Genomic DNA, 19,221 nt, shown 5'->3' on the forward strand with positions numbered 1-19,221 from the left:
AAAATAATAATGCTATTTGGGAGAAAATGAGATAGAGGGGGATGAGAGGCTGCTAAACAGGTCATGCCCCACTCCATGGCTTACCTCTCTAACAGTATGCTCTCTCGTTACTACAAGGTCGTTTTTTATAGCCAAATTAGCCCAACTAAGACCTTCAAGATAACCTTTTATACCTCAGCCCTGCCTGTTCTCTTTGAAATTCCCTATCTATCCATCTATGTATCTATCTGTCTGTTTTTTCTGGTGGTAGTAAAAAATGCATAAAACTTACCATCTTGACCATTTTAAGTGTATATAATGTTCATTCATGTTACGTGAACTCACACTGTTGTGCAGCAGATCTGCAGGACTTCTTGTCACCTTGCAGGTTTGAAACTGCATGGGCATTCAACAACAACTTCCTCTTCACGCCTGCCAGCTTGTGATAACCACCATTGTACTTGCTGTTGCTATGAATTTCACAACTTTAAATATCTCATATAAGTGAAATCATGCAGTAGTTGTCTTTTTGTGACTGGTTAATTTCACTAAGCATAGTGTCTTCAAGGCTCATCTACATTGTAGCATGTGACAGCATTCCCTTCCTTTTTTAGGATGAATAGTATTTCAGTGTGTGTGTGTGTGCCACATTTTGTTTATCCATTCATTTGTTGATGGACATTTGAGTTGCAGTAGTTCTGCGTTTAAGTATTTAAGGACTCTATACATTTTCTGTAATGAATGCACCATTGTACATCCCTCCCACAGTGCATGGGATTCCAGTGTCTCCACATCCTTGCCAGCATTTGTTAACCTATTAACTTTTGAAGGAAAGAAGTACTGTACTCATAAAATTCTGCTTAATAAAGAGTACCACTGCAGTCATTTTTCGAAGCAGCAAATTAATGCACAGAGAGCACTGGAGGTGTTCGCCAGCTTGAGATCATACTCATGGCAACACCTTGCACTCATTCTTTGGCACTGGGTTCTTTGTCCATCAGTTGGCATTCATTACTTGTTTTTAGGGCACACGGTACAGGAGTAATAAAAGAAAAGCAGGAGAGATAGATTTAGAAAATTTATAAATTAAAGACAGAAGAGTGCTTGCTATAAACAATGTTTACTCAAAACACTGAGGAAGGCACCAGAGAATGGAGGGGAAAATGATCAAGTTTCCTCTGTTTTCTTTAATAGACAATGCAAATGATCTCGAGCTGTCTCTGTATGTCTTTGGGGGAATTCCACATAAATTGTCATTTGTTCATTCATTTGCTCTTCTTAGTTTTTCTTTCCTCTTGTTACATAATCTTGATCCAGGAACATTAATCAGTGCTGTCTTTCAAAAAGGAGACTTTTTTGGGCTTTGAATATACTACTTAAAGGTGAAAGTGGAGCCGTCATTACTCTTGTCACTGCTCACCTATGAATGAAGCCTACTTTTTTGACATTAATATTGATTGTACAGCAAGCTTTGATTTAAAATCGCCTACCCTGAAGTGTAATGATTTTGATCTTCACTCTTTTTTTAAACTACTCTTTATCAAAGGTGAATTATTTTGTATTCTTACGAATTGTTCTAGCCTTGGCCAGGTAGCTCAGTTGGTTAGATCATCATCCCCAATACTCTAAGGTTGCTGGTTTGATCTCCAGTCAGGCACGTACAAGAAGCAACCAATAAACATAAATAAGTGGAACAACAAACTGATGTTTCTCTCTCTCTCAAAATCAATAAATAAAAATAAAAATTAAAAATATGTACTTTAAAAATTAACAAAACTGTAAAAAAAGAACTATCCTAATCAAATTGACTACTGCAACTGAAAGACTTGGTCTGATCTTTCCACTTACTTTTCAAACACATCATTTAGGGACACAGGAAAGTGAATAGTAACTTCTCAAAATTCTTGGAATTTGGGGACATTGTTTTCTTGAAAGCATTTGCTAAGTAGCATATGATGTAATTCCTTAGTATATTTTCAGAACCTTTCTATGTTAGCACAGATTACTTAGAGCCACTGGAGGAAATGTGTTATAGAATTCTGTCAATGTTAAGTTTCTATTATTTGCACACCAAAGGTGGAGTAGCACAGCTCACTGTTTACAAAAGCACTTAGTCATCACGTATGTGAGACTATTACAAGTGGAGCTTCATTATGATAAAAGGTTAAAGTATAATAATAGGACCAGGAAATGAAAGCAGTGCCAGAGAAGTTGTGGTAGAGTAAAACAAGCCTCTTACTTCTAGTAAGGCCTAGAAATATAATTTCTTTTCCTCACTGGTATTGATTGTGTATATCACTGGTTCTCAAACTCTTGATCTCAGGACCCTTTTACACTTAAAAAATAATTATTTAGTAAATAAATAGCATGCCTGTTAAAAGTTAATATTAGTAACTTTTTATGATAAGTAAGTTTTGAACCAAAAATATTAGTGAGACAAGTGGCATTGTTTTACACTTTTACAAATCTCCTTAATGCCTTCCTAGTAGTAGCTTTACAGAACAGAAAAAATTTGTTCACCCAGTGCTAGCAGAGCCAAACAGTAAACACTGAGAATTGCAGTGGAGAAATATTGGTTATTTTATTGATAAATTGTACCACCTAGGAGAATGGGAAGCTAACACTCAAAACCCCGAACTGCCCAGTGGCAGGTAGGTTACAGATTATATGGGGCAAAATCACTGGACACCCCAGGTTAGGGGTTTGGTTTGAGCTGGGAACTAATTGGTTGGAGATGAGATGAGGGTAATGCATCACTTCTTCAGGTCTTTAGGACAGATCTGAGGTCTGTCCCAGTGTCTTTCTATCTGGCTTCAGGTAAAGTAGCCAGGGGGTCAGTCCTCCTTGGGGCTCAGGAGCTGACACAAAATTTAGGCCAAGGTGTTACCCTTAGAGGTCCTGACCTTGTGATCATTACTCAGGTCTAGCTGTTCTCTCCTGCAGCCTGGGGTGTTGCTGTTGATGGGGATCAAGGCTAGATCTCTAAGGGAGAGGGAGAGGGAGAGAGAGATGATTTCTAGAACTAAGACTTAAAGGTGAATTTAATCATTGTCAAAAGGACCCTCGGTTTCAAAAGGAAAAACAAAGTAAACTTTAATAGCCTTTTCCTGATCATTGTAGTGATTGATCCTTGATACTATGCCAAATCGCAACAAATGACAATTTCCTACAATGTAGCATCTGAAATACATCGGTGAACACTAGATGCTGTTAAACTAAATTGCTGTCTTGTGCTTTGAATAGATCTTTCTCTTATGGATGATTTTGTAACATAATGCATTTGCTCATTTGGAAAATATTAGTTCACTAAGTTATACAGACCTTCCAGATGTTGATATGTTTTATTATACCATATGACAAATTGTGTAAATATCACAATCTTGTCATTAAAAGGTATAAGGATTTTTTATTTTTGCTTTTTAACTTTGTGGAAGTGCCACTATCTTTGTTCACGCCTAATGGGCCAGCACTTTTAGTATCTGTTATAAGAATGGGACTCAAAGGAGTTAAAGTGGCTTCAAAGGTTGCGTAGCAGGGGCATGTCAGAACTAGGCTAGAATCTGGTTCCCTGTTTCCTAAATCAGTGCCATTTTCAAAATAATATTTTTTTAATTTTTTAAATATTTATTTATGTATTAGAGAGGGAAGGGAGGGGGGGAGAGAGAGAGAGAGAGAGAGAGAGAGAGAGAGAGGAGAGAGAGAGAGAGAGAGAGAGAGAGAGAGAGGAGAGAGAGAGAGGAGAGAGAGGAGAGAGAGAGAGAGAGAGAGAGAGAGAGATATCAATGTGCAGTTGCTGGGGGCCGTGGCCTGCAACCCAGGCATGTGCCCTGGCTGGGAATCAAACCTGCTGCACTTTTGGGTCGCAGCCCGCACTCAATCCACGGAGCTACACCAGCCAGGGCAAAATAATATTTTCTAGTACTTACAGAGGTCCATTGAAAACTTCAAATTTTATCTCCGATTTTCATCCTTAAATATAGAGTGAAAAGTGTTTAATATTTAATTATGTTTTCTTTTGTGTTTTGTAAAGAGGTAAATATCTTTTATTTTTTAAAAGTATATTACTGTTCTTCTTTGTTAGTGAACATGGTTTGTATTTGACCACAGCTTGCACTGATTTTAATTAGTTGTGGTATGTGGATGGTCAAGATTATTTGGTTATTCCTAGGAATTTATATTCTGTGGAGAAATGAAAGAAGGAAAACCATCATTACTTTAACATTTGAAGTTCTCTTAGCGGTGTACTCACAAAATTTTCAAAATATAGCCATTTTCAAGGGAAAATTTACATTTAGGTGACTTTGAAGTTTTTCCTTACTATGCACTTTGTAAGAAAAAATACTCAGGAGTGATAAACGATTTCCAGTTATTTTAAAGATGTTTTAGTGTATTTCACAAGTTTTATGATAACTTGGAATGCATATCTCTTATCATTAAATAATATCTAAACCATTTTATGCTTAAGGTCAAGATTTTATGTGTTTAAAAAAAAAATCCAGAAACTCAATTACTTTCAGACCTTATCTCACTCTTTGCCCAGGGAGGATGTAAAGCAGGGATTGAGAGCTTGAAAGAGAAGACACAAAGGTGCTACTTCTGTGGCAGAGAAACTCGAATTGAAGGTTAAAAACATCTAAAAATTGATGTAGTTTACATTTTTACAAACATATCTTACATTTATAAAGAAGAAATACATCATTCAAAAAAAAAGTGTGTTGTCTCCTTAAAAAAAAAAAAAAGGTATTTAAATTCACAGAGGTACTAGTCTAATACACCCTAACTGGTTTCCAGAAGGAATTTAAATTTGAAAAGAGAATAATCTCTTTCAGCAATAGAATTCCTTCTCCAAGCCAGCTGTTACAATCCCAACCGGCAGTGGGAACACTGGAAAGCCCCCTGTCAAGGAAGTATTGCTTTGATCTGGTCAAGGGTTTTTACATGCAAGTGTGCATAAGAATGTCTCGAAGAGTTTGTTTAACCGGCACATTCTTGGGACCCATCCCCAAGATTCTGATTATGTAAATAATGGGCGTAGCCATTAATCTGCATTTTAATAAGCTCTGCAGGTGTCTGAGCCAGTGTTTAGTGTTCTGAAGAGTTGTGTCAGAGAATGTATAATCTGAGGTCTTTTGACTTCAGATTCCAAAACCGGAGGTCCCATTTTTAAAGCCTATTTTACATGTAAATTTTGACATTGACAATTCTGTAAGTAGTTTTATCCCTGAATTAGCATTTTGAATACCTAAAGATTGATCTGCCTCAGGAGTCCCTGGTGTGAAACAACGTATATGTAGAAATGAAAACATTCTAATTTTCATGAAGCCTCAGATAAACCTAACCAAGATAGACTTTCTTTAACATTGTTTTAAAAGTTTAAAAAATTAAAGCAAAAAAACCACTGAAAATTTTCCTAATCCAAACTTGTTTTTCCACAGATTGGACTACTGATTGTTCATCCATTCACCAGTTAATGTACATTTAGGGTTGGCTAATTTTTGGCTTAGTGACCATGGAGTCAGACGTCCTGCCATAGTGCCACAAGGTCACTAGTTTTTACTGATTATGAATTAGATTCCCAATAACATTTTTGACACATTTTGTGTGAACATATGTTTTCCGTGAGATTGCTGGGTTGTATGTTAAGGGTACGTTTATAAGAAACCGTCGAATTTATTTCCAGAGTGGCGTACCATTTATATTCTCACCAGCAGTTTATGAGAGTTCCAGGTAATTTAGCAATAAATTATAAATTATATCTCATTGTGATTTAAATTTGCATGCCTCTGATGACCAGTAATGCTAAGCATATTTTCATGTGCTCATTTTTTATCCCTGTTTCTTCTTTGAGGAAGTTCTATTCATATCTTTAGTTCATGTTTTTATTGAGTTGTTTTGTTTACTTGTTACTGACTTTTGAAAGTTTTTTATATTCTGGGTATATAAGTCTTATCAGATATGTGTTTTGCAAATATTTTCTGCTTTTATATTTGGGTATGACTCATTTCCTGTTAATTCTGTGGCTCCCTAATTGCTTGTGCACCATTTGTTGAAGAAAAGAAAACAAACTATCGTTTCTTCATTGAATTCTCTTTCTACTGTGTTGGAAATCAATTGACATACGTAGGGGTTTATTTTGGGGTTCCATTCTGTGTCATTGATCTGTATGTCTATCCTTTCACCAATACCCCACTACCCTGATTAAATCTAGGCAGGAGAATTTCCAGCCTTGTTTTTCTTTTTGAAAATTGTTTTGGCTGTTATAATTTCTTTTTTTTTTTTTCTCATAACTTTTAGACTCAGCATGTCAAGTTTTACAGAAAATCACTGGTCATTGCTACGACATAGAAATACAGTTTAGCCCTGACGGGCTGGTGTGGCTCAGTGGATTGAGTGCTGGCCTGTGATTCCCCATCAGGGCACATGCCTGGGTTTCTGGCCAGGTCCCCAATGGGGAGCGAGTGAGAGCCAACCACACATTGATGTTTCTCGCCCTCTCTTTTGCCTTCTTTTCCCCTTTCTCTAAAAATAAATAAATAAATATAATCTTAATTTTAAAAAAATAGTTTATTTTTGTTGACTGACCCTGTATATTGTGACTTTAATAAACTCACTTTTTATTTCTAATACTTTTAAAAATAGATACTTAGGGATTTTCTACATGAAGACAGTTTTATTTCTTGCTTTCCAATCTGTATGACTTACTTCTTTTGACTTTATGTGCTGCCTAGGAATGATGAGGGCAGATACTCTTGTCTTGTTCCTGATTTTATGGGAAAAATTTTCGGTCTTTTATCATTAAGTATATTGGTTGTAGGATCTTTGTAGATACATTTTATCAGGTTGAAGAAGTTTTCTTTTTCTTTTATTTTAAAGATTTTTATGTATTTATTTTTATAGAGAGGGGAAGGGAAAGAGAAAGAAAGGGACAGAAACATCAATGTGCAAGAGATACATCAATTGGTTGCCTCCTGCATGCCCCAAACTGGGGACGGGGCAGCAGCCCAGGCATGTGCCCCGGCCAGGAGCCCTGACCAGGAATCAAAAGAGTGACCTCTGGGTTCTCGGGCTGGCATTCAACTCACTGAACCACACCAGCCAGAACCAAAGTTTTCTTTATTTATAGTTTGCTGAGGCTTTTTATTATGAATGGATATTGTCAAGTCATTTTTCTGCGTCTATTGAGATTGTCATTTGGTTTTTCTTCTTTAGAACATTGATTTGTTCAATTACATTTATTTATGTTAATACTGAATTAGTCTTGCAGGCTTTTGGATAAACTAATAGGTCATGATATGTATTCTTGTACTATATTGACAGATTTGATTGGTCATAGGTATTTACATCTATAGTTATTAGAAATTCTAGTCTATAATTTTGTCTTTGTTTTGTCTTGATATTAGGGCCTCATCAGATGAGTTGGGAATTATTCCTATTTTGTTTTTTGGGAGTGTTTGTATAAAATTAGTGTTATTGATATTTCTTAAATGTTTGGTAGCATATATCAGTGAAAACATTTGGGCCTGGAGTTTGATTTGTTGGGGAGTTTTTAACTATGATTAAATTTTCCTTTAATGGATAGAGGAAACCTTAATTCTTTCTTAATCAAATTTGATAAAGTACCTTAGAGATTTTGTCTATTTCAATGATGTTGTTGGATACATGGATGTAGAGTTGTTAGTAAAATTTTATTATTAGTCTTTTAATATTTGTTAGATGTGTAGTGGTGTCCCCTCTTCAATTCCTGATATTGGTAATTTGTGTCCTCTTTTTTTGCCCTGATCAGTCTGATTATGTGTTTATGAGTTATATTAATCTTTTCAAAAGAGCCTGGTTTGGGTGTTTCTGATTTTCTCTATTTCTGCATTTTCAATTTCATTGATTTCAGTTCATATCAATATTTCTTTATTTTTATTTGCTTTGAGTTTAATTTATTCATCTTTTTCTACTTTCTTAAGGTGAAAGTTTAGAAAGTTTTTCCTGTTTAATGTAAACATATAATTATATATTTCCCAAGAACATTTTTAGCTCTATTTTGCAAATGTTGATGATATGTTTTCATTGTCATTCAATCAAAATATTTTCTAATTTCTCTGTGACTTCTTTGACCTGTAGACTCTTTAGAAGTATTCTCTTTAATTTTTAGATATTTAGGCATTTTCCATATATTTTTCTGTTACTGCTTTCTAGTTAATTTCATTGCAGTAAGAGAATATAAGTCATATAACTTTACAGGTTTTTTTTCTTTAATTTATTGAGGTTGGTTTTGTGGCTCAGATATGGCCTATCTTAAAGAATGTTTTATGTATACTTGAAAATAGTATATTGCTATTCTTGGGTGGAGGGTTCTATAAATGTCAATTAGTTGATAGTTTTCTATCAAGCAGGTGTTGTGTTCTATATCTTTACTGATTTTTTTTTTTTTGGTCTGTTTGTCCCTTTCATTACAGAGAGAGAAGTATTGAAGTCCCTAATTGTAGTTGTGGATATGTGTATTTCTATTTTTATTTCAATAATTTTCCCTCATTTATTTTAACACTATTTTTGGTGCATAAATGTTCAGGATTATTGTATGGTTTGGGGAAATCGATCCTTTATTGTCATGTTAATTTAATTTCTTTTAATTAGTGTTTGCCTGTTTTTTTTTCTTGTTTTACTTTACTTATATTTAAAGTAGATTTTTTGTATTTTTTATCTTTCACTTTGTTTTTCTTATTCCTAACATTTCCATTTGACTTTTCTAAAAGTTTGATTAAGAGTTAATTCACATGCTACACAGATCATCTGTCTGAAGCGCACGATTCAGTGGCTGGTTAGGGCAGTACAGAGCTGTGTAGCAGTCCCAATAATCGAGTGTTAAAACTTTTCATTATTTCAGAAAGAAACCCATATTTGTTGTAGCCATCGGTCTCCATTTTCCTCCAAACATCTCCCCACCCCTTGCTTTTTGTCTCTGTAGATTTACTGATTTTTGATATTTTATATAAACAGTATCATATAATAGATATTCTTTGTGACTAGCTTATTTCAGAATAATTTTTTCAAGCACACTGTAACATGTATCTATACTTAATTTGTTTTTTGTCACTAAATAATAATGTCTTTTATAGCTATACATCTTATTTATCCATTCATCAACTGATGGGCATTTGGATTGTTTCCACTTTTTTGGCTATTCTAAATAATGCTGTTGTGAACATTTCATGTACAAGTGTTTGTGTACATATATTACATTTTCAGTTCTCTTAGATATATTTTAAAAGTGGGGTTCCTGATTATTTGGTAACTCTATATTTAGCCTTTTGAGGAACTGTCAAACTATTTTCAAAAGTATATACCGCCCTGACTGGTGTGGCTTAGTGGGGTGGGTATCATTCTGCAAACAGAAAAGCTGCCAGTTCAATTCCGGTCAGGGTGCATGCTTGGGTGCAGGCCAGGTCCCTTGCTGGGGGCATGGGAGAGTCAACTGTTGGATGCTTTTCTGGCACAGCAATGTTTCTCCTCTTTCTCTCTCCTTTTCCCTCCCTCTAAAAAATAAATGAATAAAACCTTTTTTAAAAAAATGGAAGAAGCATTATTTTAAAAAGTGACCATACCTTTTGCTTCCCACCAGTACAGGGATTCCAGTTCCACATCCTTACCAACACTTGTTATTGCCCATCTTTTTGTTAATAGTCATCCTAGTGGGTGTGAGGTGGTATCTCATTGTGACTTTGATTTGCATTTCCCTGATGGCTATTGATGTTGAACATCTTTTCATGTATGTATTGGCCATTTATGTGTCTTTTTTGGGAAATGTCTATTCAGGTGTTTTATTTATTTATTTTAAAGATTTTATTTATTTATTTTTAGAGAAAGGGAAGGATGGAAGAAAGAAAGAGAGGGAAAGAAACATCAGTTGGTAGCCTCTTGCATGCTCCCAACTGGGGTCCCAGCCTACAACCTGGGCATGTGCCCTGATGGAATAGAACAAGTGATCTTTCATTTTGTGGGCCAACGCTCAATCCACTGAGCTACAGCAGACAGGGCTGTTTTGTTTATTTTTAATTGAGTTATTTGTCTTTATTACTGAGTTATGAGTTCTTTATATATTCTAGATACAAGTCCCTTATCAGATATGATTTACAAATGTTTATACCCATTCACTGGGGTATTCTTTTTACATTTTTTAAAAATATATTTTATTGATTATGCTATTACAGTTGTCCCATTATGCCCCCCTTCATTCCCCTCCACCCTGTACACCCTCTCCCACCCACACCCCCGCTCTTTAGTTCATGTCCATGTGTCATAAGTTCTTTAGCTTCTACATTTCCCATACTATTCTCGCCCTCCCCCTGTGTATTTTCTACCTACCATCTATGCTACTTATTCTCTGTACCTTTTCCCCTCTCTCTTCCTCCCACTCCCCTGTTGATAACCCTCCATGTGATATTCATTTTTGTGGTTCTGTTCCTGTTCTCTTTGTTTGCTTAGGGTTTGTTTTTTTGTTTTTTTTTTAGGTGTGGTTGTTAATCATTGTGAGTTTGCTGTCGCTTTACTATACAAGTTTTTTATCTTCTTTTTCTTAGATAAGTCCCTTTAACATTTCATAAAATAAGGGCTTGGTGATGATGAACTCCTTTAACTTGACCTTATCTGAGAAGCACTTTATCTGCCCTTCCATTCTAAATGAAAGCTTTGCTGGATAGAGCAATCTTGGATGTAGGTCCTTGCCTTTCTTGACTAAGAATACTTCTTCCCAGGCCCTTCTTGCCTGTAAGGTCTCTTTTGAAAAATCAGCTGACAGTCTGATGGGAACTCCTTTGTAGGTGACTGTCTCCTTATCTCTTGCTGCTTCTAGGATTCCCTCCTTCATTTTTATCTTGGCTAATGTAATTATGATGTGCCTTGGTGTTCCTCCTTGGGTCCAAGTTCTTTGGGACTCTCTGAGCTTCCTGGACTTCCTGGAAGCCTCTTTCCTTTGCCAGCTTGGGGAAGTTCTCCTTTATTACTTGTTTAAATAACTTTTCCATTTGTTGCTCTTCCTTTTCCCCTTCTGGTACCCCTATAATTTGGATGTTGGAATGTTTAAAGATGTCCTGGAGGTTCCTAAGCCTGTCCTCATTTTTTTTGAATTCTTGTTTCTTCATTCTTTTCTGTTTGGTTGTTTCTTGCTTCCTTCTGGTCCACCCCATTGATTTGAGTTCCAGTTTCCTTCCCATCACTATTGGTTCCCTGTACATTTGCCTTCATTTTTTCATCTAATTTGCGACCAAATTCAACCCATTCTGTGAGCATCCTGATCACCAGTGCTTTGAACTGTGCATCTGATAGATTGGCTATTTCTTTGTCACTTAGTTGTAGTTTTTCTGAAGCTTTGATCTGTTCTTTCATTTGGGCCTTTTTTTTTTTTTTGGTCTCAGCATGCCTGTTACATAGTGAGAGAGCCTTAGGTGTTCACCAGGGCAGGGCAACCCAGTCATTGGGTTGTGATGCTATATGTGGGGCAGGGGTCCAAGAGGGAGCAATGGCTCCTTGCCCCACTCTCTGCCGGATTTCAGTCACTTCCCCCACTTCCCACAAGCAAATTGGGTCCTTCTGGTGCTGATTCCCGTGTGGGTGGGCTTCTGTACATTCTAGGACCCTGTGGGCCTCTTCAACAAACTCTTCTGTGAGGCTAGGAGTTTCTCTTGCCACCTCAACCCCCACAGGTGTTTTCAATCGGTGTTTCGAGGCTTTATTTCCCCAAGCTGGGGCCTTGGGCTACACAGTCTGTCTCACTCCCCAATTTCGCCTGGTTTATCTGTGTGCAAATGTGGGACTGCCTGGTGAGCCAGCCAGCCACCTTGAGCACAGTGCCTTGCTTCATAATCGCCACCTAGCTGGGTCTGCCCATTGCCACCCTGTACCTGGGGTCTGCCAGCTGCCGCCTGCGCTCCCAGGGCCTGCCCGTTGCCATCTTGCGAGCCCGGGGTGCCTTGCATGCCCCATGCCACTGCTTTGTGTTCTGGGACCCCTCTCTGCCCGGCCCTCTGGCTCTACCCCACCTACCAGTCTGGATGAATGTGTCTATTTTTAACTCCTTTGTTGTTGGACTTCCATACAGTTCAATTTTCTGTCAGTTCTGGTTATTTTGTTTCTAAATTGTTGTTGTCCTTATTTTGGTTGTGCAAGTAGGCACAGTGTGTCTACCTACACCTCCATCTTGGTGGGAGTTTTCCCTTTTTACATTCTTGATAATGTCCTTTGATGCACAGAAGCCTTACATTTTTTATATTGAGGTATAATTGACATGTAACATTAATATTAGTTTCATATATACAATGTAATTATTGATATGTGTACACATTGTGAAATGATCATCATAATGTTTCCATTTGACATCCATCAACATACATGGTTGCAACAATTTTTCTTTCTTGTTATGAGAACTTTTAAGATTTATTCTCTAGTAACTTTCAAATATGCAATACAGCATTATTAACTATAGCCTCTGTGCTGTACATTATGTTCCCATGACTTATGTATTTAGTAACTGGAAGATTGTACCCTTTTATCCCCTTCACCTATTTCACTGACATTTCACCTCTTGCCTATGGCAGCCACCATTCTGCTCTCTGTATCCATGAGCTAGGTTTGTTTGTTTGTTTTTATTTTTTTATTTTTAGATTCCACATATAAATAAGGTCATACAGTATTTGTCTTTCTCTCTCTGACTTAACTTCACTTGTCATAATGCCCTTACGGTCCATAGATGTTTTCACAAATGGCAAGATTTCCTTAATTTTTAGGGGAGAGTAAATAATATTCACTTGTACATCTGTACCACATTTCTTTATCCATCAGTGGACACTTAGGTTGTTTCCATTTCTTGGCTTTTATAAACAACACTGCAATAAACATGAGGGTGTATATATCTTTTTGAGTTTGTGTTTTCGTTTTCTTCAGATAAATACCCAGGAGTGGGTTGCTGGATCATATGGTAGTTCTGTTTTTTAGTTATTTTGAGGAACTTCCATACCATTTTTCATAGTAGCTGTATCAATTTACATTTCCACCAATAGTGCACAAGGGTTCCCTTTTTCTTATAGCCTGTCCAACACTTGTTATTTCTAGTATTTTTGACAATAGTTTTTTGAAGGAATATCTCATTGTAGTTTTATTTGCATTCCCCTGATGATTAGTGATGTTGAACATCTTTTCATATACCTGTTGACCACCTGTTTATCTTTTTGGAAAAATACTTATTCAGATCCTCTGCCCATTTTTTAATCAGATTGTTTTCCTATTAAGTTGTAGAGTCCTTTTATGTATTTAGGGTATTAACTCCTTAAAGGTATATGTTTTTCCAGTATTTTCCCCATTATTTTGTTGATAGTTTCCCTCTGCTCTGCAGAGCTTTTTAGTTTAATGTAGTCCTACTTATTTATTTATTTATTTTTTTGCCTTTACTTTTGATGTCAAATCCAAAAATAAATCACCAAGATTGATTAGTTAGAGAGCTTACAGCTTGTTTCCTTTTAGGGGTTTTATGGTTTCAGGTCTTTCATTCAAGACATTAATCCATTTTTAGTTAATTTTTGTGGATGGTGTACAATTGTGATGCAGTTTCTTTCCTTTGCATGTGGCTGTCCAGTTGCCCCAGCATTTATGGAAGCTACTGTTGATGTATTTTTGGCTTCTTTGTGATAAATTAATTGACCATACATGTGTGGATTTATTTGTGAGCTCTCTACTCTGTTTCATTGACCTATATGTCTGTTTTTATGCCAATATTATACTATTTTGATCACTACAGTTTTGTAATATAGTTTGAAATTAGGGAGCAGTATACCTCCAACTTTGTTTTTCTTTCCTCAATATTGCTTTGGCTACATCGGGTCTTTACCTATTACATACCAATTTTAGGATTGTTTGTTTTATTGTGGGGAAATAGGCCATCAAAATTTTGATGGGGATTGCAGTGTATCTGTATATTGCTTTAGGTATTGTAGTATCCGCATTTTAACAGTATTATATAGATATATACAGAACATTCTGTCCTAAAGCAACAGAATATATATTCTCCAGTGTACATGGAATACTGTTCAGGATAAATCACATGTTAGACCTCAGAACAAGTGGTAAAAATTTAAGAACATTAAGTCATGTCAGGCATCTTTTGCAGCCACAGTGGTGTGAAACTAGAAATCAGTTACAAGAAGAAAACTGGCGAATTCACTAATTTGTGGAGAATAAGCCACATGCTACTGAATAACCCAGTGGGTCAAAGAAGAAATCAAGAGAGAAAAAAGAAAACCCTGAGACAAATGAAAATGGAAATGCAACATACCAAAAGTTATGGGGTACAACAAAAACTGTTCTAAGAGAGTTTACAGCAATAACTGCTTATATCAAGAAACAAGAAAAATCTTAAACAACCTAACTTTATACCTCAAGAAACTAGAGAAAGAAGGACAAAGTACTAAATTCATAGAAAGAAGGAATTAACATAGATCAGAGCAGAAATAAGTTAAATAGAAACTAAAAAGATAACAGAAAACATTAATAACAGCTGGTTACTTAAAAACATAAACAAAACTCACCCTGGCCAGGTGGCCCCATTTGTTGGAGCATTATCGTGATGCGCAGGGGTTGTGGGTTTGCTCCCCAGTTGGGGCACATGCAGGAGTCAGCGGATGGGTGCATGGAGGGGTGGGACAACGGGATCAATGGCTCTTTCTCTCGCCCTCATCTTTCTAGAATCAGTAAATAGAAAATAAAGTTTTAAATATAAATCTTTAAAAAACAAACAAAATTGATAAATCTTTAGGAAAAAAAGAGGGGAATCAAGTAAATAAAATAATAAATAAATATACAACTGATACCACAGAAGATACAAAGAATCACAAGAGACTACTCTGAACAAAAGTACAACAAATTTGACAACCTGGAAGAAATGGATCACTTCTTAGAAACATGCAACCTACCAAGACTGAATCATTAAGAAACAGAAAATCTGAATAGATTGATTACTAGTAAGGTGACTGAATCAATAATCAAAAATTCCCCACAAACAAAAGTGCAGTATCAGATAGCTTCACTGGCAAATTCTACCAGACATTCAGAGAATTAATACCAACCCTTCTCAACTCTTCCAAAAAATAGAAGAGAAGGGTACACTTTTAAACCCATTTTACAAGGCTGCATCACCGATACTAAAACTAGACAAGGATGCCAAAAGAAAAGAAATTTGTAGGCCAGTATTCCTGATTAGTATAGATACAAAAATCCTCAACAAAATATTAGCAAACTAAATTCAACAGTACATTAAAAAGGTCATATACCATAATCAGGTGCAATTTATGCCAGGAATGTGAGGGTAGCTCATCGTCTACAAATCATCGAAATGTGTCATGTGACACATTTATAGAATGAAAGGTAAAAATCATATGATCATCTTAATAATAGATGCAGAAAAAGCATTTCACAAAATCCAACATCCATTTATGATAAAAATTCACAACAAAGTAGATATAGGGGGAAAGCACCTCAATGTAATAAATGTCACATGTGACAAGCCCAAAGCCGATATCATATTCAACAACGGAAAGCTCTAAGATCAGAACAAGACAGGGATGCATGCTCTCACCACTTTTATTCAACATAGTATTGTAAGTCCTAGCCAGAGTGATTAGGCAAGAAAAGAAATAAATAGCCTCCACATTGGAAAGGAGGAAGTAAAACTGTCTCTGTGCAAATGACATTTTTTTAAGGCTCTAGGGAAGTAGATATGGGGTGGGTGAGGAGAGGTGAGGGGAAAGGGCAGAAAACTGTACTTGAACGACAATAAAATTCAAAAGTATTTAATAAAAAAAGTAGATAAATCTCAAGTAATATTGTTATTTTGCATCTGTGAGCTATTATCTAAAAATGCTGTATAATGAAACTAAAGTTACATAAGATAAATATCTAACTGAAATTGAAATCTAGGAGTTTTGTTTTTAGGCTTTTTACCTATACATTTAGTTGTACTTCCTCATTTTATCAAATAAATCTTAGATAATTAACATAAATTAATGTTTGATTTCATTTTCCACTTTTAGTGTTAAATGTTTACAAAAGACAGTGAAGGATTCTTATCACATAATGTGTAGACCATGTGCCTGTGAACTTGAAGTTTGTGCAAAATGTGGGAAAAAAGAAGACATTGTTATTCCGTGAGTATTTCTTTTATGTTTGGGTTTTACTCTTTTAGTAATTGATAAGTGAATTTTATTTAAGGAAGCATTCAGTAGCTCTGAGAGTCTTAAGTTGTAGTATATCACACTAACATAGACTTTTTCTACCATAAGGAAAAAGCCTTAATTTATCATTACAATAAAAGTAAAAGTTCACGTTTTTAGAAAATTAAAATATTTACCCATGAAGGTTCATATTTCTTAACTCATTACAGAAAAGTTCCTTGAAAATTAGGTAACATTCCTTTAATGGACATTATGCATTGATTTCTTTGAGCATACTTTATTAGCAGTATTATAATCCATTGGATCTTGAGTTAAATTAATCTTCAAGGATCTTTTTCTCTATACTTATTTGATTAGTCTTCTATTAATCAGGAAATGTAGTGTAAAGTTTTTTTCAGTCTACACAGTTACATAGTAAAAGCCTAAGAAATAAACAGATTTTCTTTCCACCTTTAGGTTTAATAAAGAACCAGAAAAGACAGAAGACATTGAAAATAACCCACGTTCCAGCCATAGAAAAAGCTGCAGAAGAAATGAAGAAAGTGCTGATTTAGATTTTGATATTGATTTAGATGACGCAGAAGAAGATGACAAATAAATTAATATATTAAAAATGTGAAAACATGAAATTCTGAACATTTTGACTTTGAGGATTTTACCAGAAAATACTGTGAAATTCTAATGAAGAATTTGGAATAACCTATAGAAATGGCCATATTTGTACATGGACAGTATAAATTGTATATGATATGAATAATTATAAAACTTTAATTCAGAGTTAAATTCTTAATAAATTTTTAAGTAACATATGCCAAAGTGAGGATTGGGATATCAAATTCAGCTCATGGTAATTATTTAGAAAAATATACTACCTAATATCAGAGTAAACAAGATTCAGAATTGATGGTTATATAAGAACTGTCCCATGGAAAAATCAGATGACATTATTACTGCTAGCTTCAAAAATTGGTCCTCAGTATGTACTTTTTAATAAATTGATATCAAGTAAATGACCCACATTAAAAAAGCCCCCTTACTTAATGTTTGGTTGCTTTATAATTATTTTTTAATAATAAGTTTAACAAGTATAGAAGTTTTTTCTTTGAAAGGTATCTTTATATACATCATCCCATTATTTACCTTTGTTTTTCTGTGAAGTATACATACAGAAAACACATATAATATATATGTATAGTTTAATAAATAATTATAAAGAAAACACATCTATTCCCAGATGAAGAAACTACTCCTAAACAGCCCTAGCTGATGTGGCTCAGTTGTTTAAGTGTTGGCTTGCAAACCAAAGGGTCACTGGTTCAATTCCCAGTGAGGACATGTTCCTGGGTTGCAGGACAGGTCCCTGGTAGGGGAGCGTTTGAGAGGCAACTACACATTGATGTTTCTCTCCCTCTTTTTCTCCCTCCCTTCCTCTCTCTCTAAAAATAAATAAATAAAATCTTTAGAAAAAAAGAAACTACTCCTAAACGATATAAATCAGCTTTATCTAATTTTTGAACTTTTTTCTTTTTACCTCAAAAAATATTAAACCTAAAGAAAAGTAACAAAATAATACAATGAACCTCTGTATACTCCCACCTAGATTCATATTTGTTAACAATTTGCCATGTTTCATTTATTTATTTATTTGCATTTGAATGGGTGGAAATGGATATGCATTTTATTTGCTGAGCCGTTTGAAAATAGTAAGTGGCAGGCATTGGTTTTGAACAGACTTATACTATGCATGTTATTTTGTATCTCTTCTGTATTTCATTATTATGAAATTGGTGAGATTGATCCAGGTTGTTACAAGAGCCCTGATTCGTTCATTTGACATTACCTTGTTTTATTCTATTGTGTTTCCATAGCACAATTTATTTATACTGTCTATGTTGAGGGACATTTGAGTTAATCTCAGTTTTTTTTCTATTAAAAACAATACTGCTGTTACCATTGTTTTATGTGTTTTTTGAAACATGTCTTATTTCTTGGTATACATTTCTGTATATGTGAATCTAGCAGCGGTTGAGGGTATCAGGTTTATACGTCTTCAGTATTACAATATAATGCCAAGCTGTCTTTCCAGAAGGATTGTTATCTCCCTCCCCCAGTGTTAGGGTTCCAGTGTTTCTGTGTTGTTTCCAATACTTGGTATCAGACTTGCAAATTTTGTCAACTTGATATGTGTGTGATGTATGTCTTTGCCTCATTGATTTTTATTTCTCCAGTACCAAGTTTGAGCTCTTATTTTACATTTTGACTGGTTTTTTGGTTATTAGATGCTATTAAGGCATTATTTTAATAATGTTATTTAAGAAATGCATACTAAATATTTAAGGGTGTAATTTCAATTCACTTTAAAATATTTCAATGTAAAAAAATAAAGACAGATAACATTACAGTGGCATCAAAAATATGTCAACCAGAAGTGAATTTTAAAAATACTGAAGGACTCTGTCGACAAAAGTATAAAATTTTCTCAAGACATTACAGAAAATGGAGGCAAAGATAGAGGAAGATAAAAATAAGTGGAGAGAGGTACCATGTTCATTATGTGAAAGTCTCAATAATCTAAGCTTGCTGTCTTACTGAAAGTTTCTTTCCCAGTTTGTGTGGCTTACCTGGTTGCATATAAATTTATTTTCTGGACTGTGTAACTTTTGTGGTTAATAGACAACTAAATTATTATTAGGCCTAGAATAAGTGTTTTCCCACCTGAATAAGTTATAATTCCTCAGATAACCAAGAGGGAAACTGAACAAAGAGCATCACCTAGTGACATCTACTAATATCTGCATTCCATTCTTTCATGCTAAGAGAGGTCATTTTGCTTTCTTTTAACAGACTTAAATTTAAGTGTTCTATGTAGTTCACTTTTATTTCTTTAGGAATTATCCTTTCTAATCTAAAAAGTATTTTTTAAAATAAGAACCCAGCATGGATCTAAATCCTGCCTCAGTCATTTAGTAGCTGTCTGACTTGATACAGATTAACCTTCCTGTGCCTTGGTTTCCATCAGGGTGATAGAAGGATTAAG

The 19,221-nt window shown here is 35.1% G+C and overlaps 1 protein-coding gene across 1 annotated transcript in view; it reads left to right on the forward strand.

The window, feature by feature from the left end:
* C3H9orf85 (chromosome 3 C9orf85 homolog) overlaps window positions 1-18,503 on the forward strand; it is a 56,178-nt gene extending 37,675 nt beyond the window's left edge. Inside the window, exons 3-4 of the mRNA XM_028519191.2 lie at window positions 16,044-16,157; window positions 16,641-18,503. Coding sequence (XP_028374992.1) covers window positions 16,044-16,157; window positions 16,641-16,782 — 256 coding nt within the window. The 3' untranslated portion in view covers window positions 16,783-18,503. The remainder of the gene's footprint in view (window positions 1-16,043; window positions 16,158-16,640) is intronic.
* The last annotated feature ends 718 nt before the right edge of the window (window positions 18,504-19,221 follow it).

The sequence above is a fragment of the Phyllostomus discolor genome, chromosome 3 (genome assembly GCF_004126475.2).
Source record: "Phyllostomus discolor isolate MPI-MPIP mPhyDis1 chromosome 3, mPhyDis1.pri.v3, whole genome shotgun sequence".
Classification (NCBI taxonomy): Eukaryota; Metazoa; Chordata; class Mammalia; order Chiroptera; family Phyllostomidae; genus Phyllostomus; species Phyllostomus discolor.